Here is a 26,425-nt window from a genome sequence, read left to right as displayed (position 1 = left end):
GTCCCAAATGGCACCCTATTCCCTATATAGTGCACTACTTTTGACCATACACTACATTGGGAAAAGGGGGCCATTTGGGATGCAGACACAGGTTCATTCTGCAGAGTTATTGATAGGGATGATGGATTAACAACAGGGGATGAGATGGAGACAGACAGAGCAGGGACTTTGATTAGAAATCTCATTATTCAACATAAGCTCAAACGTGACCTGAACAGTTAAGCAAGCCGCTTTTTTCTGAGCATGCAATTACAACCTTACTGAATGGTTTAACAGTCAGTCTCCTCATCAGTACCCTTACGGAAAGAACACATGATTTAACATGGAATATCGTGTTTTTGGAACACTTTATATGTGATGATATTTCACATATGGATTTTCACAAGTAATCACATAACCTTCCACATCTGGATTCACGTGAGAATGTCACATTCGTTTAAGGATGGGTCAGACCAAGGCGCAGCGTGATATGCATACATGTTTATTACAACGATAAACACACAAACAAAACAACAAACCAACGAAACGTGAAGTCCTCAGGCTAAACACAAAACAAGCCTCTACACGGAACAAGATCCCACAACTAATGATTGCCAATATGCTACTAAAGTATGATCCCCAATCAGAGAGAATGAGCGACAGCTGCCTCTGATTGGGAACCACACCCGGCCAACATAGAAATACACAACCTAGAATAAGAACATAGAAAATACAACATAGAACTCCACCCCCTGACTCAACATACTAGAGTCCCATAAGTCAGGGCGTGACAGAGAATTCAAACAAACACACACAGTGTTTTAACATACATATTTGACACACTTTATTGTGTATGTTTATTTACAAAGTAATTATTATTCAACATGTTCTTACCTGGGATTTGAACCCACAACCTCTTGGTTCACAGCATTCCGATCTTCCTGCTACGCCACCATGTCTGTATCAGTAACTGATTTCACCTGTATTCCTACACTTTAGACTTTAAATACATCTCAGCGTTGTTGAAAATACACTCAAGAAAAACTATTATATTTATCATAATGATTCAGGAGTAACATTAAAACAGAATAATATGCCCCACCAACATTAGACAACTATACAAAAAACCCTCAAATTGCTGAAATAAGTAAATAAAATCAATGATGAGAGAATAGTCAGAATAACTGATAACTAAAATAGCAGTGCAGATGGCACTCTGTTGCTAAGTGCAGAGATGTACTATAGGTAATGAATGTTTAGGGGGATGCTACAGACTTGATGGTGCAGCAGATCAGCATACCTCAAATCCCAGGTCATAGTTTAGCAGAACAGTGATAACACATGGAATATTTGGGGGCATGGTCTAACATCTGTTGTATTTCTGCCAACCGTCAGTGGAACTGTTGTACCTGTTTAAGTGGTTTTATGTTGAACACCTCTTTTAAAATTGTCAGATCTGCAGTCTTTGTAAGAACTTGTGACAATCAAGAGCTGTACTGTTAAGAGGTTGCTGAACATTTTCCAGTAGCTTAATGGCAGTGTGTTCACAGGAAGGTAATTATTAAATTTCAATAACTTAGTGTTAACTACAGTAGTTAGAGGTGGGTTATTGTAAAATGCAAAGGAACTTACTGTAGCTGATCCATCACACTCACTGTCCTTACCGTCTGGCAGGAAAGTGTGTATTACAATTACAGGTTCACTACTATAAGGAATTATTGTATGTTTCTTTGGAATCACATACAGTTTTGTCAGCCTTTACCTGACTGTGTAGAAGCTTAATGTTTATGAACACATTAACTGGGATGACATTCCCACTCATGGGAGACCAAAAAGAGCTAGCTGAAAGCCACGCCTCGAATAAGCCACGCCTGCAATCTTCTGATAGGCTGCCGCTGTTACAGTATGCTGACAATCAACAATTGATGTGCATGTTGTCAACAGAAGAGTCAGTGAAGGCACAGTAGGTTACTGGCAAGGAGTGCTAGTGGCAGCAAGTGTCCTGTAGGTTACAGGCAACATTTTTCCAGTAAGTTGTGACTTTTACAATAACTTACTGACAAGTAGTTTCCAGTTAAGAAATGACAAAATCACAGCAACTTCTGGCAACAAGTTGACATTAAGTTATTGTAAAATGCACAAAAACCTCTTCCCAGTGCAGCTCATTACTGACATATTCTCTTACAAAGTTTGCAGAACACACAGTGTCAAAGGAGGTGCTCTACTTGCATGGGCATAACCATCAAACACGTAAACTGAGGGTTGGCACAAATACACATATAGTTGACCACGCCCCCCAAATATGCTAAGGAGCCCAACAGTACATTGCCCCCACCTATCAACGCGCAGTGATGATCGTACCTTATATTCAAAATATTGGGTAGAAAAATGTCCCATTATAATTACAAGGTACCAAACTGTATCGTGTGAGTACCGTGTGAGTTCATATTTGTATACCCCAGGGAACAACACTGTAGCATAACCTAACCATACCCTTATTTTTCAGTATGTTCCAAGCAATTAGTATGAACCTGGTGGCACTGCAGAAACTTTGACGCACTTCCCACCAAGAGGTTGTAAGTTCAAATCCCTAAAGATTTGTGTCCTTGAGCAGTGCTAGTTTTACGTTGGTGTTGATAATTTGACAATTATTTACTTGATTCTGGGCAGCTTTTAGCAAAGTGCAGAAATGCATTCTTGCCAATAGGTCTGTGGCCATATCTCTTTCATGCTCACAGATCTTGTGGTGTAGCTGTACTGTAGCAGGACATTACAGGTTGCTAGTGACCAAGAGGTTATGAGTCCCAACTGTGGTCACAGTACAATATTTTTATTTACTTGATTTTTACTGCAACTTTAGGCAAAGTGCAGAAATGTATTCTTGCCAATCTCCATTATGTCCACAGGAACTTCAGGTAGCTAGCAACCAAGAGGCTGTGAGTTCAAATCCCAAGTGAGGTTGAGTCCCAAGTAATCAGCATACAGCAGCATAATGTCCATTAACATTAATACCTTAATTTAGCTGTAAAAATACAGTAACTAGTTGTAGATTTTTACCACAACTAGACAAAAACCTCCAGAGGACCATGACACAATGTTCTAAAAACGTCCTTGGGGATGTCCCTGGAATAAACCCAGGAACTAGACGAAACCTACTGGGGACCATTACTGTTTAAATGTAATGAATGTCAATTATGCCTTTCAATGTAAAATATTCTAAATGACATTTGTCACCTGGGTTTTCACGTGCTCAAATGTTGTCACAGTAATATAGTGTAGTGTCATATGTTGAGATTTTGCATCCCCATGTTGTCACATTTATTTCACAGAGATCATGTTCTCATGTGTTATTACATGTTGCTTCACATGTTGTCACATGTTATCACATTCATTTCACATTAAATCACGAGATCACGTGTTCACGTGAAATTCATGTGTTTTTTCCGTAAAGGGTATTTGGAGACAATCTCAGACATATACTGTTAACAGTAATGACCTGTCCCCCCCTCCCCCAGTATCTAACCCTAAATGACCTGTCCCCCCCCAGTATCCAACCCTTAATGACCTGCCCCCCCCCCCCCCAGTATCTAACCTTAATGACCTGTCCCCTCCTTCTCCCCCTAGTATCTAACCCTTAATGACCTGTCCCCCCCCAGTATCTAACCCTTATTGACCCCCCCCCCTTTACTGACCTGTCTCCCTCCCCTCCTCTTCCCCTCAGTGTATGGCGACCATCTCGTCACGGCAGAGTGACATGCAGAAGTTCATCGCTGACGGCTGCAGAGAGGCTCTCCTGGAGGAAAAGAGACGATTCTGCTTCCTGGTCGACAAACACTGCACGTTCTCTTACCATGTCACCGCCTTCCACGAGAAGGTACTGCAGTACTGCACGGATGGGTCATTTAGTTAACCTTTAGTTAACCTTTAATTCTTTAGTTAACCTCTAGTCCTTCAGTCCTTTAGTTAACCTTTAGTTCTTTAGTTAACCTTTAGTCCTTTAGTTAACCTTCAATCCTTTAGTTAATCTTTAGTTCTTTAGTTAACCTTTAGTTAACCTTTAGTTAACCTTTAGTTATTTAGTTAACCTTTAGTCCTTTAGTTAACCTTTAGTTAACCTTTAGTTAACCTTTAGTTATTTAGTTAACCTTTAGTCCTTTAGTTAACCTTTAGTTAACCTTTAGTTATTTAGTTAACCTTTAGTTATTTAGTTAACCTTTAGTCCTTTAGTTAACCTTTAGTTAACCTTTAGTTCTTTAGTCCTTTAGTTCAACTTGAGTTAACCTTTAGTCCTTTAGTTAACCTTTAGTTATTTAGTTCTTTAGTTCTTTAGTTAACCTTTAGTCCTTTAGTTAACATTTAGTCCTTTAGTCCTTTAGTTAACCTTTAGTCCTTTAGTTAACCTTTAGTTATTTAGTTATTTAGTTAACCTTTAGTCCTTTAGTTAACCTTTAGTTATTTAGTTAACCTTCAATCCTTTAGTTAACCTTTAGTTAACCTTTAGTTATTTAGTTAACCTTTAGTCCTTTAGTTAACCTTTAGATAACCTTTAGTTAATCTTTAGTTATTTAGTTAACCTTTAGTTATTTAGTTAACCTTTAGTCCTTTAGTTAACATTTAGTTAACCTTTAGTTATTTAGTTAACCTTTAGTCCTTTAGTTAACCTTTAGTTAACCTTTAGTTCTTTAGTCCTTTAGTTCAACTTGAGTTAACCTTTAGTCCTTTAGTTAACCTTTAGTTCTTTAGTTCTTTAGTTCTTTAGTTCTTTAGTTCTTTAGTTAACCTTTAGTCCTTTAGTTAACCTTTAGTCCTTTAGTCCTTTAGTTAACCTTTAGTTAACCTTTAGTTAACCTTTAGTTAATCTTTAGTTATTTAGTTAACCTTTAGTTATTTAGTTAACCCTTAGTCCTTTAGTTAACCTTTAGTTAACCTTTAGTTATTTAGTTAACCTTTAGTTATTTAGTTAACCTTCAATCCTTTAGTTAACCTTTAGTTAACCTTTAGTTATTTAGTTAACCTTTAGTCCTTTAGTTAACCTTTAGTTAACCTTTAGTTAACCTTTAGTTATTTAGTTAACCTTTAGTCCTTTAGTTAACCTTTAGTTAACCTTTAGTTATTTAGTTAACCTTTAGTTATTTAGTTAACCTTTAGTCCTTTAGTTAACCTTTAGTTAACCTTTAGTTCTTTAGTCCTTTAGTTCAACTTGAGTTAACCTTTAGTCCTTTAGTTAACCTTTAGTTATTTAGTTCTTTAGTTCTTTAGTTAACCTTTAGTCCTTTAGTTAACATTTAGTCCTTTAGTCCTTTAGTTAACCTTTAGTCCTTTAGTTAACCTTTAGTTATTTAGTTATTTAGTTAACCTTTAGTCCTTTAGTTAACCTTTAGTTATTTAGTTAACCTTCAATCCTTTAGTTAACCTTTAGTTAACCTTTAGTTATTTAGTTAACCTTTAGTCCTTTAGTTAACCTTTAGATAACCTTTAGTTAATCTTTAGTTATTTAGTTAACCTTTAGTTATTTAGTTAACCTTTAGTCCTTTAGTTAACATTTAGTTAACCTTTAGTTATGTAGTTAACCTTTAGTCCTTTAGTTAACCTTTAGTTAACCTTTAGTTCTTTAGTCCTTTAGTTCAACTTGAGTTAACCTTTAGTCCTTTAGTTAACCTTTAGTTCTTTAGTTCTTTAGTTCTTTAGTTCTTTAGTTCTTTAGTTAACCTTTAGTCCTTTAGTTAACCTTTAGTCCTTTAGTCCTTTAGTTAACCTTTAGTTAACCTTTAGTTAACCTTTAGTTAATCTTTAGTTATTTAGTTAACCTTTAGTTATTTAGTTAACCCTTAGTCCTTTAGTTAACCTTTAGTTAACCTTTAGTTATTTAGTTAACCTTTAGTTATTTAGTTAACCTTCAATCCTTTAGTTAACCTTTAGTTAACCTTTAGTTATTTAGTTCACCTTTAGTCCTTTAGTTAACCTTTAGTTAACCTTTAGTTAACCTTTAGTTATTTAGTTAACCTTTAGTCCTTTAGTTAACCTTTAGTTAACCTTTAGTTATTTAGTTAACCTTTAGTTATTTAGTTAACCTTTAGTCCTTTAGTTAACCTTTAGTTAACCTTTAGTTCTTTAGTCCTTTAGTTCAACTTGAGTTAACCTTTAGTCCTTTAGTTAACCTTTAGTTATTTAGTTCTTTAGTTCTTTAGTTAACCTTTAGTCCTTTAGTTAACATTTAGTCCTTTAGTCCTTTAGTTAACCTTTAGTCCTTTAGTTAACCTTTAGTTATTTAGTTATTTAGTTAACCTTTAGTCCTTTAGTTAACCTTTAGTTATTTAGTTAACCTTCAATCCTTTAGTTAACCTTTAGTTAACCTTTAGTTATTTAGTTAACCTTTAGTCCTTTAGTTAACCTTTAGATAACCTTTAGTTAATCTTTAGTTATTTAGTTAACCTTTAGTTATTTAGTTAACCTTTAGTCCTTTAGTTAACATTTAGTTAACCTTTAGTTATTTAGTTAACCTTTAGTCCTTTAGTTAACCTTTAGTTAACCTTTAGTTCTTTAGTCCTTTAGTTCAACTTGAGTTAACCTTTAGTCCTTTAGTTAACCTTTAGTTCTTTAGTTCTTTAGTTCTTTAGTTCTTTAGTTCTTTAGTTAACCTTTAGTCCTTTAGTTAACCTTTAGTCCTTTAGTCCTTTAGTTAACCTTTAGTTAACCTTTAGTTAACCTTTAGTTAATCTTTAGTTATTTAGTTAACCTTTAGTTATTTAGTTAACCCTTAGTCCTTTAGTTAACCTTTAGTTAACCTTTAGTTATTTAGTTAACCTTTAGTTATTTAGTTAACCTTCAATCCTTTAGTTAACCTTTAGTTAACCTTTAGTTATTTAGTTAACCTTTAGTCCTTTAGTTAACCTTTAGTTAACTTTTAGTTAATCTTTAGTTATTTAGTTAACCTTTAGTTATTTAGTTAACCTTTAGTCCTTTAGTTAACCTTTAGTTAACCTTTAGTTAATCTTTAGTTATTTAGTTAACCTTTAGTTATTTAGTTAACCTTTAGTCCTTTAGTTAACCTTTAGTTAACCTTTAGTTATTTAGTTAACCTTTAGTTCTTTAGTTAACCTTGTCTTAAAGGTAGAATCAGTGATATGGCATCATCATACACAGCGAGGAGAATTCCTACTTAGTCACATCAACAACAACAGACACTATTGGTTGTCCTAGATTTGTGCCCTCCCTTGCGGCATCATGCCCACCTTGGGGCTTAAATGGCTGCTCCTCCCAACCTGGCCATATAAGTCACTGGTTACCAGTGTTGGGATTAAAATGGATTACATTTTTATTTTTTTTCTCTCATCAATCTACACACAATAACCCATAATGACAAAGCAAAAACAGGTTTTTATAATGTTTTGCTAATTTATAAAAAATAAAAAATGGAAATATGACATTTACATAAGTATTCAGACCCTTTACTCAGTACTTTGTTGAAGCACCTTTGGCAGCGATTACAGCATCGAGTCTTCTTGGGTATGATGGTACAAGCTTGGTACACCTGTATTTGGGGAGTTTCTCCCATTAATCTCTGCAGATCCTCTCAAACTCTGTCAGGTTGGATGGGGAGCGTGGCTGCACAGCTATTTTCAGGTCTCTCCAGAGATGTTAGATCGGGTTCAATCCCAGGCTGTGGCTGGGCCACTCAAGGACATTCAGAGACTTGTCCCGAAGCCACTCCTGCGTTGTCTTGGCTGTGTGCTTAGGGTCGTTGTCCTGTTGGAAGGTGAACCTTCGCACCAGTCTGAGGTTCTGAGAGCTCTGGAGCAGGTTTTCATCAAGGATCTCTCTGTACTTTGCTCCATTCATCTTTCCCTCGATCCTGACTAGTCTCCCAGTCCCTGCCGCTGAAAAACATCCCCACAGCATGATGCTGCCACCACCATGCTTCACCGTAGGGATGGTGCCAGGTTTCCTCCAGATGTGACGCTTGGCATTCAGACCAAAGAGTTCCATCTTGGTTTTATCAGACCAGAGAATCTTGTTTCTCATGGTCTGAGAGTCTTTAGGTGCTTTTTGGCAAACTCCAAGTGGGCTGCCATGTGCCTTTTACTGAGGAGTGGCTTCCGTCTGGCCACTCTAGCATAAAGGCCTGATTGGTGGCGTACTGCAGAGATGGTTGTCCTTCTGGAAGGTTCTCCCATCTCCACAGAGGAACTCTGGAGCTCTGTCAGAGTGACCATCGGGTTCTTGGTCACCTCCCTGACCAATGCCCTTCTCCCCCGATTGCTCAGTTTGGCTGGGCGGCCAGCTTTAAGAAGAGTCTTGGTGGTTCCAAACTTCTTCCATTTAAGAACGATGGAGGCCACTGTGTTCTTGGGGACCTCGTCACAATCCTGTCTCGGAGCTCTACGGACAATTCCTTTGACCTCATGTCTTGGTTTTTGCTCTGACATGCACTGTAAACTGTGGGACCTTATATAGACAGGTGTGTCTTTCCAAATCATGTCCAATCAATTGAATTTACCACAGGTGGACTCCAATCAAGTTGTAGAAACATCTCAAGGATGATCAATGGAAAGAGGATGCACCTGAGCTCAATTTCGAGTCTCATAGCAAAGGGTCTGAATACTTATGTAAATAAGGTATTTCTGTTTTTTATTTGTAATACATTTGCAAACATTTCTAAAAAAAACTGTTTTCGCGTCGTCATTATGGGGTATTGTGTGGTGATTGCTGAGGATTATTTTTTATTTAATGCATTTTAGAATAAGGCTGTAACGTAACAAAATGTGGAAAAAGTCAAGGGGTCTGAATACTTTCCGAAGGCACTGTATACTGTAGGCTTACATCTGTACAGATTTAATGTATTTTCATTCAGTATCTTTCTCTCGAGCCACCAGTTCTGGTTATAGACCGCACGTACACAGACCCATAGAGATGTATAGAGGGCACACTTGCCACTAGACGGGAAATCCCTCTATGGGCTTTGCTATCACAGAAGCAATCAATGGCAAAGATCAGAGGTGCACCCTCTATACCTTTCTATGGGCAGCAGCTGTCATGACATTTCTCCAAACAGCCTTTCTCCGCTTGCTTGAGAACTGCTCGAGAACTAAATGAGGAAACAAGTCGATATCGGATCATGGAATCACCCACCCGGTAGAGAAATGATTCTGAAAGTACATTGTTTGACAAAGTAACTGTAGTAATATTACCCAATTTGAAAAAGTAACACGTGACTTTACTCCATTACTCGTAAAAGTAACGCGTTACCCCCAACACTGCTGGTTATGAATGCTTTATAAGCTTTATTATGCCTTTATAACCTGTCTGTGTCTATCTGTAGGCCAAAGAGCTGCTGGCAGTGAAGCTGCCCAGCTGGCAGGATACATGCAAAGATGCCACCAAGGTCCCCGACACAGTATTGACCATGCTAGAGGGGCTCCGCACCCCCGTGTCTGGGACCCCAGAAGCCTCTCCTCTCGTCGAACACTACAACAGGGTGAGTGGGACGTCAGATTGTGATGTTATGGCAGTTATTACATTGTTGTTACAATATTATTACAAGAGAAGGACAACATATAATCATTCACCTCTTTGCTTGGTTTCAAGACTTGCCTCTTCTCATAAATGTGACCGACTGGCTCGATTCGGTCTTACAGTTGAAGTCGGAAGTTTACATACAACTTAGCCAAATACATTTAAACTCAGTTTTTCACAATTCCTGACATTTAATCCTAGTAAAAATTCCCTGTCTTAGGTCAGTTAGGATCACCACTTTATTTTAAGAATGTGAAATGTCAGAATAATAGTAGAGAGAATGATTTATTTCAGCTTTTATTTATTTCATCACATTCCCAGTGGGTCAGAAGTTTACATACACTCAATTAGTATTTGGTAGCATTGCCTTTAAATTGTTTAACTTGAATCAAACGTTTTGGGTAGCCTTCCACAAGCTTCCCACAATAAGTTGAGTGAATTTTGGCCCATTCCTCCTGACAGAGCTGGTGTAACTGAATCAGGTTTGTAGGCCTCCTTGCTCGCACATGCTTTTTCAGTTCTGCCCACACATTTTCTATAGGATTGAGGTCAGGGCTTTGTGATGGCCACTCCAATACCTTGACTTTGTTGTCCTTAAGCCATTTTGCCACAACTTTGGAAGTATACTTGGGGTCATTGTCCATTTGGAAGACCCATTTGCGACCAAGCTTTAACTTCCTGACTGATGTCTTGAGATGTTGCTTCAATATATCCTCATAATTTTCCTTCCTCATGATGCCATCTATTTTGTGAAGTGCACCAGTCCCTCCTGCAGCAAAACACCCCCACAGCATGATGCTGCCACCCCTGTGCTTCACGGTTGGGATGGTGTTCTTCGGCTTGCAAACACCCCCTTTTTCTTCCAAACATAACGATGGTTATAATGGCCAAACAGTTCTATTTTTGTTACATCAGACCAGAGGACATTTCTCCAAAAAGTACGATCTTTGTCCCCATGTGCAGTTGCAAACCATAGTCTGGCTTTTTTATGGCGGTTTTGGAGCATTGGCTTCTTCCTTGCTGAGCGGCCTTTCAGGTTATGTCGATATAGGACTCATTTTACTGTGAATATAGATACTTTTGTACCTGTTTTCTCCAGCATCTTCACAAGGTCCTTTGCTGTTGTTCTGGGATTGATTTGCACTTTTCGCACCAAAGTATGTTAATCTCTAGGAGACAGAACGCGTTTCCTTCCTGAGCGGTATGACGGTTGCGTGGTCCCATGGTGTTTATACTTGCGTACCATTGTTTGTACAGATGAACGTGGTACCTTCAGGCATTTGGAAATTGCTCCCAAGGATGAACCAGACTTGTGGAGGTCTACAATTTTCTTTCTGAGGTCTTGGCTGATTTCTTTTGATTTTCCCATGATGTAAGCAATGAGGTACTGAGTTTGAAGGTAGGCCTTGAAATTCATCCACAGGTACACCTCCAATTGACTCAAATGATGTCAATTAGCCTATCAGAAGCTTCTAAAGCCATTACATCATTTTCTGGAATTTTCCAAGCTATTTAAAATCACAGTCAACTTAGTGTATGGAAACTTCTGACCCATTGGAATTGTGATACAGTGAATTATAAGTGAAATAATCTGTCTGTTAACAATTGTTGGAAAATTACTTGTGTCATGCACAAAGTAGATGTCCTAACCGACTTGCAAAAACTATAGTTGGTTAACAAGAAATGTGTGGAGTGGTTGAAAAACAAGTTTGAATGACTCCAACCTAAGTGTATGTAAACTTCCGACTTCAACTGTATGTAGAAACATTTGAAATTGTGTTTTTTACATTGGATAAAAGTAGAGACTCAGAGCTAGAAAATTGTATATCATACACTACAGTTGAGGAACAATGGGAAAGTAATTCTGCTTTGAAAGTTGATAAACTTGTAACCCCACTTTTGAGAAAATGGCCCTTGAATGTTTTGGTACCTTCTGGAGAGCTCTTCTTTGTCTACACCCATTCAGCATTATTCACACCGTCTTAAGCCTTAGCCCCACCCATCTCTTCAAGGGTTCACATGTGAGGCCATGTGAGGCCGTTAACTGGCTAGCCAGTTCAAATAATGACCATATCATATAGCTGAGAACATCTTAACTTTAGCTAATTTGTATTCATTATTACAGGAAAATAAACTCACAAGTTAATGGCAAGCTAATTACAGAAAATAGCTTACAGTTGTGAGTGTGACGAAATAAAAGCAGGGCATTCTACCGGATAATTTTAGAACTTGGACACTGTCTTGTTGGCCTAACGTTATATTCTAATTTGACTTTTGTGCAGGTCATGTTGTTTTTCACATTACCGTCTCTGGTAAACACACACTATATCAAATAAAATCTAAGTTGATTTGTCACATGCACAGGATACAGAAGGTGTAAACGGTACAGTGAAATAGTGGAGTCTTTTGTTTAGACATGTAGCTAGCTAGCTAACTAAACAATGAACTCATAACGTTACTACCCTGCATGAATCTGCAGGTAGCTAAAGCTAACCAACTAGGTTCAGTGTTAGCTAGCTAGTTAACATTAGGCTATAACTAGCAATGAAAATGACTTTTTGAGAAAATTAGAAACGTATAATGTCTGAAAATATAGCTAGCTAGACTCTCTTACCAATATACATAGATGGACGCTTCTCCCATTCTGTCACGGATGCCATAGTTCTCCATAGTTTGAAGATGCAATCAAACGCCAGAATTTTCTCCATCTCCTTAGCTATCATACTCTGCTTCCACCAGGCATTCCACTGATTTCACAACTCGGTTCTCCAGAAAGTGGAGAACATTAGCAACACTTTTGCAATTCTTCGTGATATCTTTCAAAAAAGCCACGTTAGAAAGGATTACCTACACACATACTGAGCAGCTTATGTTATAGACAGAAGCGTGCTACATGGCAGACCAACCCAAACTCATCTGTCGGCATGTCCAGCCCAACCATTATCTCAGCCAATCATGGCTAGTGGGAAGGTTCCTGTCTTTTTCCGTGGCTAAACCAACTATGCTCGTAATTTAACAATTGTATTCATATTTACAGATGGCATACACGTTTTTTATTAAGGCAGATGAAAGTTCCAGAAGGAATTTCCGCCCCCAAAAAACTCATTTTGATCAAAAATAAATGTTTATGTTCAAGTAGTGACGCGCAACATACGCCTAGTTTCCTGAAACTAGTCACAAATGGTATTTGCTCTTTTAGATGCATTGCATGTACTGTGACTTTCATGTTTTATGTTTTCCTCTGTCCTCAGAACAACGGGGACTCGATGGTTCCCCCACCAGCCCCCCAGCTGAAGGCCCAGATCAGTCCACTAGCTAACATGTTCAACCAGTACGTCCCCCACGCCTCCATCACATCCACATCTACATCAGACCACATCTCAGGTACTACTGCAGCTTCAGTCTTTGGATTGAAGTTTGAATGTGTGTAGTTGTGTGTGTAGTTGTACTCTGTATCAAAAATGTGAAAATATAACATGTTTTGGTAGCTGTTAGTTTATACAGAGATGATGTTTAGCTTTACAGAGTCCCATACCTCTTTCCCCATGTAAGTATGCTGCCTTTCGTAATCTGATCTATACAAATTGATTAAAAAGATGACAAATATAAAATGTAGTGGCTGTCCTAATCTACATGTAATCTCTTGTTTGGGAATATTTGATATTGTGCACTGGGGCATTATTGAGTACGTCTGCTCGACAGAATATATACAGACATCTTAAAAGAAGGTTCAGGGCGGCATCTTAATTCCCTTCAAGGTGTGATGCATGTATTCTGCTAATGTATCTGTTCTTACTTCATCTAGCATTTGTTCTCCATATCTTCTCTTATTGAATGTCTAAATTATACAGAAGATTCTGCTGCAAAACCAATTCCCCTCTTTACTGATGCAATAGTTGTTCTCCGTGTGGCCATTTAGACCAGGGTTATAAATCACTAGCTATAAGCCATGTCTCCTTCCTCCCCAATATACTTATCCATGTATCATTTTGAACTCTGCTATTGTAAATATCAAATGTTTCAGAGAGTACTTGCTGTCTTTCTGAAATTTGATAATAAAAAATATTGAACTTGAACTTTGACCTTCCAGACCAGGGCAGTATGGAGGACAGTGGCAGCCTGTCTCTGGGGTCAGTGTCGATGGGTTCTGTCCTGAACGTGGGCAGGAAGCCACGGGTCAGGACCATCTTCCCCCACACGGCCGGCAAAAACGACACACTCCTGTCCTTTGACGACGGTGACATCATCATACTGCTCATCCAGGAGGAGAAGGACGGATGGCTATACGGGGAGCTGGAGAAGACCCGGCAGTAAGTCACTTTATGAAGCATTATTACGCCTTTATAAACGCTTATTAGCCTGGAGAAGACCTGGCAATAAGTCACAATTTACTGGTTATTAAGGGTTTATGAGGCTTTATGAAGCTTTATTACACATTTATGAAGGCTTATTGATCTGGCAGTAAGTCACTGTGTATTAAGAGTCTTTTTTTTGTTCTTTTTTGTTTAAAATATATTTTATTTATCTATTTTTTGGGGGGGGGGGGGTGGTAGATCAGCTTAATATTGCAGATAGATTGTAACTTCCATCAATGTAATTGTCTGCATCACTTCCAATCCCCCATGTTTTTTATATATATACTCCCCTTTATTACTTTTCAACCCCGCCATCCTTTCCCTACTTGGGGTAAATTAGTAAACAAAAATGCCCAGGCCTCTACTTCCAGCCTATACTTACTATCTACACCTTATGGACACAGTCCATTTTACAATAATTATATTTAATTTGTTTTTGCTCCTGAACTTCTTCTACTCTCAACCTCTCCGATCATTTTCATGATGTCCATCCGATTTGCTTCTATATGCCATAAAGCTCCCAACATACAACCTATATACTTATTATGGACACAGTATGCTTACATTATTAGTTATCTTGTTATTACAGTGAGGGTAAAAAGTATTTGATCCCCTGCTGATTTTGTACGTTTGCCCACTGACAAAGAAATGATCAGTCTATAATTTTAATGGTAGGTTTATTTGAACAGTGAGAGACAGAATAACAACAAAAAAATCCAGAAAAACGCATGTTTAAAATGTTATAAATTGATTTGCATTTGAATGAGGGAAATAAGTATTTGACCCCCTCTCAATCAGAAAGACTTCTGGCTCCCAGGTGTCTTTTCTACAGGTAACGAGCTGAGATTAGGAGCACACTCTTAAAGCGAGTGCTCCTAATCTCAGTTTGTTACCTGTAGAAAAGACACCTGTTCACAGAAGCAATCAATCAATCAGATTCCAAACTCTCCACCATGGCCAAGACCAAAGAGCTCTCCAAGGATGTCAGGGACAAGATTGTAGACCTACACAAGGCTGGAATGGGCTACAAGACCATCGCCAAGCAGCTTGGTGAGAAGGTGACAACAGTTGGTGCGATTATTCACAAATGGAAGAAACACAAGGACAACTTCACCGCATCAAAGGGACGATGGACGGGGCCATGTACCGTCAAATCTTGGGTGAGAACCTCCTTCCCTCAGCCAGGGCATTGAAAATGGGTCGTGGATGGGTATTCCAGCATGACAATGACCCAAAACACACGGCCAAGGCAACAAAGGAGTTGCTCAAGAAGAAGCACATTAAGGTCCTGGAGTGGCCTAGCCAGTCTCCAGACCTTAATCCTATAGAAAATCTGTGGAGGGAGCTGAAGGTTCGAGTTGCCAAACGTCAGCCTCGAAACCTTAATGACTTGGAGAAGATCTGCAAAGAGGAGTGGGACAAAATCCCTCCTGAGATGTGTGTAAACCTGGTGGCCAACTACAAGAAACGTCTGACCCAACAAGGGTTTTGCCACCAAGTACTAAGTCATGTTTTGCAGAGGTGTCAAATACTTATTTCCTTCATTAAAATGTAAATCAATTTATAACATTTTGGACATGCGTTTTTCTGGATTTTTTTGTTTGTTTTTCTGTCTCTCACTGTTCAAATAAACCTACCATTAAAATTATAGACTGATCATGTCTTTGTCAGTGGGCAAACGTACAAAATCAGCAGGGGATCAAATACTTTTTTCCCTCACTGTATTTGTTGTTATTTGTTATTAGTCCCATCCTTCAACTCCATTCAATACCTCCCATCTATCTCAACACCATCCATATAGGATTTCTATTTGTCGTATCTATTTCAACCGTACTGTGATGTTTTACAAAAGTTCTGAACCTTTCTATTCTCATTGATTCTACAGATTGTGAATTAAAAATAAACATTTTTGCTAAAAGTATTATTATATTATTGATCGCTTGACTATGACTTTTCAGATCACCCAGTAATGCTATCTGCAAGGTTAGCTCCAGGTAAATATTGCAATCCTTTAGCCATTCCTGGACCTGTGTCCAAAAACAAGCTACAAATGGACAGAACCAAAACAAATGATCTAATGATTCTGTCTCTTCACAGCAAAATCTGCAGAGCTGGGAAGATTGTATCCCCCATATAAATAACATTCTATTGGTAGCAAGAATTTTATATAATAATTTAAATTGAAAGATTCTAATTTTTGAATCTGGTGTCGTTTTGCGTGTCAGTTCATAAACACTATGCCATGGGATCGGTACGTCAAAAATCTCTTCCCAACTATTTTGCAATTTATATGGGACGGCTGTCAATCCTTTGGTCCTTAAGTGAAACTGATATACTTTTTTATTTATCACAGTTTTCCTTAACCAATTATGTTCTTTAATGCAAGGCCGACAGACAGGTTCCTTACTTTCTCCCCCTTCCACTTTCCTCTTCCACTTTTGCGGTAAGGCTGCAATTATTTGGTTGTAATTTTGGGTAGAGCAGACATTTCCATATGTTTTTGTTAGCTGCATGTGCGACATAACTCCACCAGTCCTACCGATGATATAATTTACGAAGATTATACCTTTTTTAAACATTCTGTCAAAAAATAAAGGTTTTTTGTCAATTAGTATATTTGAATTTAACCACAATATTTGTTGCATTATTTGTTCTGTAGTTTCTGGAGGATTAAATTGAAATTGCGGAGTATAGTGATATTTGGGAGATGATTTCCTTTTCAAATAAGTTTGTTTTCAGAGTTTGTTAAACTTTAGTACACTTTTGCAAAGATTTATTACACCTTTATTACATCCTAATTAAGGCTTATTACATCACTGGGGCCAAGCTTCCTGTCATCCAGGACCTATATACTAGGCGGTGTCAGAGGAAGCCCCAAAAAATTGTCAAAGACTCCAGTCAGCCAAGTCATAGACTGTTCTCTCTGCTACCGCACGGCAAGCGGTACCGGAGCGCCAAGTCTAGGTCCAAAAGGCTCCTTAACAGCTTCTACCCCCAAGCCATAAGACTGCTGAACAATTAATGAAATGGCTTCTAGTTCTGACAGTGCAGCAATACAGTGGGGAAAAAAAGTATTTAGTCAGCCACCAATTGTGCAAGTTCTCCCACTTAAAAAGATGAGAGAGGCCTGTAATTTTCATCATAGGTACACGTCAAGTATGACAGACAAAATGAGAAAAATATATCCATAAAATCACATTGTAGGATTTTTTATGAATTTATTTGCAAATTATGGTGGAAAATAAGTATTTGGTCAATAACAAAAGTTTCTCAATACTTTGTTATATACCCTTTGTTGGCAATGACACAGGTCAAACGTTTTCTGTAAGTCTTCACAAGGTTTTCACACACTGTTGCTGGTATTTTGGCCCATTCCTCCATGCAGATCTCCTCTAGAGCAGTGATGTTTTGGGGCTGTCGCTGGGCAACACGGACTTTCAACTCCCTCCAAAGATTTTCTATGGGGTTGAGATCTGGAGACTGGCTAGGCCACTCCAGGACCTTGAAATGCTTCTTACAAAGCCACTCCTTCGTTGCCCGGGCGGTGTATTTGGGATCATTGTCATGCTGAAAGACCCAGCCACGTTTCATCTTCTATGCCCTTGCTGATGGAAGGAGGTTTTCACTAAAAATCTCACGATACATGGCCCCATTCATTCTTTCCTTTACACGGATCAGTCGTCCTGGTCCCTTTGCAGAAAAACAGCCCCAAAGCATGATGTTTCCACCCCCATGCTTCACAGTAGGTATGGTGTTCTTTGGATGCAACTCAGCATTCTTTGTCCTCCAAACACGACGAGTTGAGTGTTTACCAAAAAGTTCTATTTTGGTTTCATCTGACCATATTACATTCTCCCAATCCTCTTCTGGATCATCCAAATGCACTCTAGCAAACTTCAGACGGGCCTGGACATGTACTGGCTTAAGCAGGGGGACACGTCTGGCACTGCAGGATTTGAGTCCCTGGCGGCGTAGTGTGTTACTGATGGTAGGCTTTGTTACTTTGGTCCCAGCTCTCTGCAGGTCATTCACTAGGTCCCCCCGTGTGGTTCTGGGATTTTTGCTCACCGTTCTTGTGATCATTTTGACCCCACGGGTTGAGATCTTGCGTGGAGCCCCAGATCGAGAGAGATTATCAGTGGTCTTGTATGTCTTCCATTTCCTAATAATTGCTCCCACAGTTGATTTCTTCAAACCAAGCTGCTTACCTATTGCAGATTCAGTCTTCCCAGCCTGGTGCAGGTCTACAATTTTGTTTCTGGTGTCCTTTGACAGCTCTTTGGTCTTGGCCATAGTGGAGTTTGGAGTGTGACTGTTTGAGGTTGTGGATAGGTGTCTTTTATACTGATAACAAGTTCAAACAGGTGCCATTAATACAGGTAACGAGTGGAGGACAGAGAAGCCTCTTAAAGAAGTTACAGGTCTGTGAGAGCCAGAAATCTTGCTTGTTTGTAGGTGACCAAATACTTATTTTCCACCATAATTTGCAAATAAATTCATAAAAAATCCTACAATGTGATTTTCTGGATATTTTTTTCTCAATTTCTCTATCATAGTTGACGTGTACCTATGATGAAAATTACAGGCCTCTCTCATATTTTTAAGTGGGAGAACTTGCACAATTGGTGGCTGACTAAATACTTTTTTCCCCCACTGTATCTAGCAAGTAATATCTAACAGTTCCACAACAAAAACCTAATACACACCAATCTAAGTAAAGGAATGGAATAAGAATATATAAATATATGGATGAGCAATGTCATTATCAGAGTGGCATAGGCTAAGATGCAATAGATAGTATAGAAGACAGTATATACAAATTAGATGGTTAATGCAAGATATGTAAACATTATTAAAGTGGCATTATTAAAGTGGCCAGTGATTTTCAAGTCTGTATGTAGGCAGCAGCCTCTCTGTGCTAGTGATGGCTGTTTAACAGTCTGGTGGCCTTGAGATGGCTGTTTTTCAGTCTCTCGGTCCCAGCTTTGATGCACCTGTACTGTCCTCGCCTTCTCGATGATAGCGGGGTGAACAGGCCGTGGCTCGGGTGGTAGTTGTCCTTGATTATCTTTTTGGCCTTCCTGTGACATCGGGTGCTGTAGGTGTCCTGGAGGGCAGGTAGTTTGCCCCCGGTGATGCGTTGTGCAGACCGCACCACCCTCTGGAGAGCCCTGCGGTTGTGGGCAGTGCAGTTGCCGTACCAGGCAGTGATACAGCCCGACAGGATGCTCACAATTGTGCATCTGTAAAAGTTTGTTAGGGTTTTAGGTGACAGGCCAAATTTCTTCAGCCTCCTGAGGTTGAAGAGGCACTGTTGCGCCTTCTTCACCACACTGTCTGTGTGGGTGAACCATTTCAGTTTGTCAGTGATATGTACGCTGAGGAACTTAAAACTTTTCCACCTATTGTTAAATCAATTGTGTCTGTGCTATTTAGAATAGTATTTCAGAAGACGAGGTGTGGGTAATTGAATAGTGTTTCAGAAGACGAGGTTTGGGTTATTGTGGTGAGGCCACAGAGACTGATGGCTCAAAGCCAACTTAGTAATTATGTGTGCATGCTTTGATGGCTGGTCTACGGTTGTATCTCCCTCCTTCTAGCTGTTCATTAAAGTCATTAGTGCTCATATGTAGGTCAAAGATGAGAGAGAGAGAGAGAGAGAGAGAGAGAGAGAGAGAGAGAGAGAGAGAGAGAGAGAGAGAGAGAGAGAGAGAGATTGGGAATGAAAGCTTTTAATGTTAAGTTATCAGTGACCGCTTGTCAAGAACATGGACTTGGAACAGCCAAGTAAACAGAGAAATGTTGTTTCTTAGCAACCCATTTAATATTAGTATAATATTTGAGATGATAAAGAATTCTATTTTTACTCACTTGGAAACAATTTCTGTATTTCTCATCTTGAAACAGTGTTTTCGAAGCGAATCTATCATATGTTTGATAATCGCAATGTGTGTTTGACATGCCTTCAGGGATATTTGGCTTACTTCAAGTGAGGATAACTGTTTTATTAGGTATGATGTTATTCATTGTTGTTTTATTGGGCTAATATTTTAATATTTTGGTATGTTTGTGTTTGTTTCAGGCGGGGATGGTTTCCCTCATCTTACTGCCGACCTTACAATGAACCTCTGATCTCCAACAGGTAAGACACATATAGCTACAGTGAGGGAAAAAAGTATTTGATCCCCTGCTGATTTTGTACGTTTGCCCACTGACAAAGAAATGATCAGTCTATAATTTTAATGGTAGGTTTATTTGAACAGTGAGAGACAGAATAACAGCAAAAAAATCCAGAAAAACGCATGTCAAAAATGTTATAAATTGATTTGCATTTTAATGAGGGAAATAAGTATTTGACCCCCTCTCAATCAGAAAGATTTCTGGCTCCCAGGTGTCTTTTATACAGGTAACGAGCTGAGATTAGGAGCACACTCTTAAAGGGAGTGCTCCTAATCTCAGTTTGTTACCTGTATAAAAGACACCTGTCCACAGAAGCAATCAATCAATCAATCAGATTCCAAACTCTCCACCATGGCCAAGACCAAAGAGCTCTCCAAGGATGTCAGGGACAAGATTGTAGACCTACGCAAGGCTGGAATGGGCTACAAGACCATCGCCAAGCAGCTTGGTGAGAAGGTGACAACAGTTGGTGCGATTATTCCCAAATGGAAGAAACACAAAAGGACTGTCAATCTCCCTCTGCCTGGGGCTCCATGCAGGATCTCACCTTGTGGAGTTGCAATGATCATGAGAACGGTGAGGAATCAGCCCAGAACTACACGGGAGGATCTTGTCAATGATCTCAAGGCAGCTGGGACCATAGTCACCAAGAAAACAATTGGTAACACACTACGCCGTGAACGACTGAAATCCTGCAGTGCCCGCAAGGTCCCCCTGCTCAAGAAAGCACATATACAGGCCCGTCTGAAGTTTGCCAATGAACATCTGAATGATTCAGAGGAGAACTGGGTGAAAGTGTTGTGGTCAGATGAGACCAAAATCGAGGTCTTTGCCATCAACTCAACTCGCCGTGTTTGGAGGAGAAGGAATGCTGCCTATGACCCCAAGAACACCATCCCCACCGTCAAACATGGAGGTGGAAACATTATGCTTTGGGGGTGTTTTTCTGCTAAGGGGACAGGACAACTTCACCGCATCAAAGGGGCGATGGACGGGGCCAGGTACCGTCAAATCTTGGGTGAGAACCTCCTTCCCTCAGCCAGGGCATTGAAAATGGGTCGTGGATGGGTATTCCAGCATGACAATGACCCAAAACACACGGCCAAGGCAACAATGGAGTGGCTCAAGAAGAAGCACATTAAGGTCCTGGAGTGGCCTAGCCAGTCTCAAGACCTTAATCCCAATGAAAATCTGTGGAGGGAGCTGAATGTTCGAGTTGCCAAACGTCAGGCTCGAAACCTTAATGACTTGGAGAAGATCTGCAAAGAGGAGTGGGACAAAATCTCTCTTGAGATGTGTGCAAACCTGGTGGCCAACTACAAGAAATGTCTGACCTCTGTGATTGCCAACAAGGGTTTTGCCACCAAATACTAAGTCATGTTTTGCAGAGGGGTCAAATATTTATTTCCCTCATTAAAATGCAAATCAATTTGTAACATTTTTGACATGCGTTTTTCTGGATTTTTTTGTTGTTATTCTGTCTCTCACTGTTCAAATAAACCTACCATTAAAATTATAGACTGATCATGTCTTTGTCAGTGGGCAAACTTATAAAATCAGCAGGAGATCAAATACTTTTTTCCCTCACTGTATATGATGATCTTATGATATTGCTTACACCTACCCTCTCAAATCTATACGGGGCTTTCATGAATTGTCTAGAAACAAGGTTATTTTGGACCAGGTAAAGTTCTAATGTTTGTGTGTCTGTGTGTATCTGTCTGTCTAAAGTTTGGGGACACCGGTGCGTCATCTGAGTGTGGCCAGTCTTCCGGAACAGGAAGAGGAGGAGCCTGTTCTGCTGCCGCCACCAGACTACAGTGACAGGACAGGGAGTAGCCCTGTCAGCCTTGTCAGCGCCTCCACACCCTCACCCAAAAAGATGGTCAGAACCAAGTCATCCCTTCCACATTCTCACCTAACAATACAGTCAGCAGCTCACCTTAAAGTGATAGTTCAGCCTAAAATCACAGTTTGTTGGACTCATTTCAACATTAAACCATCTACGAGGTCTCTGAAACGTCTGAACAACTTTGATTTTGATGTTGTCTATCAGCACACATGCTGGGAAACGGTCCCCTTGGGGTGAACGTTAAACCTCCACCCTCCTCAGGTTTATTGTTGGCTGACCTAACGTGTAAGACATTTTATTTGTGTATTTTCACCTGGGCTAGTTAGGGATGGACTCCCACCACCAAGCACACATTAAGCTGGGTTATGACAGAAACGGGGCCTAAATGTCTTGATGCTACCACTGATAACTGAGAGAGAGAGAGAGAGAGAGAGAGAGAGAGAGAGAGAGAGAGAGAGAGAGAGAGAGAGAGAGAGCGCTCTCGAAAAATGTAAATACATTTAAAAAATGCTCCCTGCCCGTTTTGTCTCTGTGCAGGAATGAAGGAGGGAGGAAGAGAGGGAGAGAAGGAAGGATGGAGGACAAGGGGGATATAGGCTCATCCACACAGCTTCAATTAGAACCTGCACTGTGTCAGCTGGTTTGAGGATGAAGTAATCATGGTGTACAGAGCTATAGGCCCTCTCTCGTCCATCTCTCTCTCTCTCTCTCTCTCTCTCTCTCTCTCTCTCTCTCTCTCTCTCTCTCTCTCTCTCTCTCTCTCTCCTCTCATTGCCCTTGTGTGCTGGAACTGCTGCCTCAGGGCTTTGAGAGAAATACACTGCTGTTAAGGATGCTATGGTAATAGAGTAGGCATCCCCCCCTTCCTCACCTCTCACACCTCTTCTCCCCCTTGCCCCCTCATCTGCTCTCCCCCTTCCTCACCTCTCACCCCTCTTCTCCCCCTTGCCCCCTCATCTGCTCTCCCCCTTCCTCACCTCTCACCCCTCTTCTCCCCCTTGCCCCCTCATCTGCTCTCACCCTCTCCTTCCTAGAAGTCCCATCCTTTCTTGCTCCCCTCCCTCCTCTCTCAATTTCTTCCATATCCCCCCCCCCCCCCCCCCCCCTTTCATTTGATCATGTGATTGTGGAGAGGTGACTTTGCTTGTCGCTGACAGATAGTTTAATGGTCCCTGACGTAAGCCACTCTCTGGGGCCTCTCCCATAGCTGCCCATTCACCCTCACTCCTGGACACTGTCTGCCCTCTAGTGTAGTGATTGTGTTAGGGCAGGGTTTATGTTCTGGAATAGGTTGAGGAGGCCAACAGGATAATTCCTTTGCAGTGCAAAAACTAAATTCTCTGAAAGTGACCCAGGTGTTATCTGTTTACTCTGACCATTGGTGTATGTATTCAATCTATTCTGCTGATTGATAACAGCCCCTGTTAGATTGGATCTTCAAAACATCAGATAAGGATAGAAAACAAACACTACTTACTTTCTGAGAGTGCAGGTAATTGTTGGTTCAATAGATACACGCTTATACATCCTAAATGACCTTATACATAGCTACGTAATCAGTTAACCATCTGTTTTAAAACTATCTTCATCACACTCGCTTGCTTGGGGTTTTGATAAGATTTCCATCTACTCAGAGAAGAGGTGTGCTGTGTGTTGGCCTTTCTAGACATTCTAGATTCCTGACACCCAGCATGAGGTTATGGTACACTCCGTCTCCATACGTCCCAGAGTTCTTCACTGAGGCGTGATACAATGACTGTGTGTGTTGATAGTTGACATCCTCATCCAACCTGTCTGACTAGAGACAACCTTTCACACTCACAGCTGCAGGGGGACAATGCAGCATGTAGTAAATATACACAGCATGTATCTGGACTTTTAAGTGTTTCTCTTTCTTTCTTTTTGTAAACAGATCTCTCTACCCAATGAGGTTGGGAAGACTCCCTTTCTGGGGTATGTTATATAATAACTCTGTTGTAACTCTATAACCTATCACATTGATTTTGATGAGAAATTTGGAATGTACAATTATAATAAGGATCTCACATATGACAATGTTTTTAAAAATATTTTCCAGAGGTGGGAATCCCTTTGCTACTGTCAAACTGAGACCTACAGTGACCAATGACAGATCAGCACCCAACGTCTAATAACCAGAGATCAGCTTGGGACCTTTGCACCACCAACACTCCAGAATCACAACCCAACAAGATGTCCAGATAGCATGGATTCTACTCTGCTTCAGCAAACCAGCTCCATTGTGGCCAGCTCCATTGTAACCAGCCCCATTGTAACCAGCTCCATTGTAGCCAGCTTCATTGTAACCAGCTCCATTGTAGCCAGCTCCATTGTAACCAGCTCCATTGTAGCCAGCTCCATTGTAACCAGCTCTATTGTAGCCAGCTCCATTGTAACCAGCTCCATTGTAGCCAGCTCCATTGTAGCCAGCTCAATTGTAGCCAGCTCCGTTATTGCCAGCTCCGTTGTAGCCAGCTCCGTTATTGCCAGCTCCGTTGTAGCTAGCTCCGTTGTAACCAGCTCCGTTGTAGCCAGCTCCGTTATTGCCAGCTCAATTGTAGCCAGCTCCGTTATTGCCAGCTCCGTTGTAGCCAGCTCCGTTATTGCCAGCTCCGTTGTAGCTAGCTCCGTTGTAACCAGCTCCATTGTAGCCAGCTCCATTGTAGCCAGCTCCATTGTAACCATCTCCATTGTAGCCAGCTTCATTGTAACCAGCTCCATTGTAACCAGCTCCATTGTAGCCAGCTCCATTGTAAAACAGAGCAGTGAAGTGACAATGATTATGGGCAGTGCTGAAACAGAATAAAATCCAGGCTACATTCCCTGACTCTTTAGCGTTCAGATTGTTATTTTAATAAATATATATACAGTCGCTAGTGAAAGTCTATACACCCTTTGCAGAGTCTTCATAGTTTGTTGGCTTAAAATGTAATCTACAACGGGAATTAATGTTTTTTCTACTGACCTACACAACCTACTTCACATTTTCAGACTGAAATAAAAATTATACAACACCCCCAACCCCCAACCCCCCCCCCCCCCCCCCCCCCCACACACACACACACACATACACACATACACACATACAACAACAAACAACTACACGAAGATGTCTTGATTGTGTATGTCTTCACACCCCAGAGTTAATACTGTGTGGAAGCACCTTTTGTAGCCATTACAGCTGTGAATCATTTTGAATAAGATTCTACCAACTTTGTTGTACTATTAGGGCAACATTTATCCATTGTTTTTGCCAAATTGCTCAAGCTCATTAAATTTGGTTGGGAATCATTGATGGACAGCAATATTCAAACCTTGTCTCTGATTTTCAAGCAAATTTAAGTCAGGATGGAGAGTGGCCCACTCAGGAACACTCAACACCTCTTGGAAAACCATTCTGGAGTCTTTGGCATTAACATTTGTGTAATTGTTCTGCTAAAAAATTAAATTCTATCCCAGAGTTAGGTTTCCAGAAGACTGAGGCAGGGTTTCCTCTGACTTTTTACCTGGGCTTTGCTCCTTTCATATTTATTTTGATCGTGACAAACTCCCCAGTCCCTGCCGGTGACAAGCATACCCATAACATTAGTTATAATATGATAATTTACAGAGCTTGAGCAATTTTGACAATAACAATGGATATATATTTCCCTAAGAGTTGTGGAAAGTTGGTAGAATCTTATTCAAAATGATTCATAGCTGTATTGGCTGCCAAAGGTGTTTCCACCAAGTATTAACTCTTGAGTGTGACGAAATATGCAATCAAGACTTCTTAGTAGTTTTTTTAACATTTTGAACACTTTCTATAATTTTCCTTTCACTGAAAATGTGGATTAGGTTGTGTACATCGGTAGGAAGGCACAATTATTATTCTTTTTTTAAATTATTTTTTACAAAATGTGAAGGCTGTGCAAAGGGTGTGTAGACTTTCAATAGGCACTGTATTCTGTCTGTAGTAGTTGTGGGAATGAGGGACAGAGATACTAGTTGGGGAAAGAAGGGCTCAATTGTTTGCCATATTTATTTTTTCATTATTACGTAACCATTTCTCAATGGGGAGGCTACTATTTATGCATACATTTTAAACACATTCTTAGATATATCATTTTTAAAATTAATTTAATCATAAAGAAGTCTACTCAGCCCCCACTAAGTGTATTGAGTGTAAACCGTGAGAGTTTATGGAAGAATTAATATAGCTAATGTAAGTTATGTTTAAAATGAAAATAAGTGATTTTTGATTAGCCATAGACTACTAAATGAATGTATGCTGAATGGGGAATGGATTGACATATGGACTCTGCTATGCTATTTCTTCATAGTTTTAAAAGTAAAAACATTTCATACTTGTTTAAAGGTTCATGATGTTTATAAAGTTGTAGGGAGACAATTTATCTTTGACTTTTTCATGTTAAGCTGAAGGTTGTGTGTATACAAATACACAATTGTTGTAAATCACAATAACATTGTTATTGGTAGAAATACCGTATGAACCATGCAGTATACAGTATATCAAAAGAGTATAGGT

At 39.8% G+C, this 26,425-nt stretch overlaps 1 protein-coding gene across 2 annotated transcripts in view; it reads left to right on the top strand.

Annotated features, from left to right (window-relative positions):
- LOC311139309 (BAR/IMD domain-containing adapter protein 2-like 1) overlaps nt 1-24,784 on the top strand; it is a 52,484-nt gene extending 27,700 nt beyond the window's left edge. The window contains exons 7-15 of one of the 2 annotated variants that reach the window (XM_084174188.1): nt 3,701-3,853; nt 9,299-9,454; nt 12,744-12,876; nt 13,583-13,802; nt 15,806-15,841; nt 19,930-19,989; nt 21,759-21,912; nt 23,792-23,832; nt 23,957-24,723. In XM_084174188.1, coding sequence (XP_084030314.1) covers nt 3,701-3,853; nt 9,299-9,454; nt 12,744-12,876; nt 13,583-13,802; nt 15,806-15,841; nt 19,930-19,989; nt 21,759-21,912; nt 23,792-23,832; nt 23,957-24,029 — 1,026 coding nt within the window. In that variant the 3' untranslated portion in view covers nt 24,030-24,723. Of the gene's footprint in view, nt 1-3,700; nt 3,854-9,298; nt 9,455-12,743; nt 12,877-13,582; nt 13,803-15,805; nt 15,842-19,929; nt 19,990-21,758; nt 21,913-23,791; nt 23,833-23,956 lie in introns of both variants that reach the window. The other variant, XM_084174189.1, reaches the window with a different exon arrangement.
- The last annotated feature ends 1,641 nt before the right edge of the window (nt 24,785-26,425 follow it).

Source organism: Coregonus lavaretus, assembly GCF_964263955.1.
Source record: "Coregonus lavaretus genome assembly, chromosome: 1".
NCBI lineage: Eukaryota > Metazoa > Chordata > Actinopteri > Salmoniformes > Salmonidae > Coregonus > Coregonus lavaretus.
The sequence above is the reverse complement of the archived record's forward strand: the minus strand, read 5'-3'. Positions and strand labels throughout refer to the sequence as shown.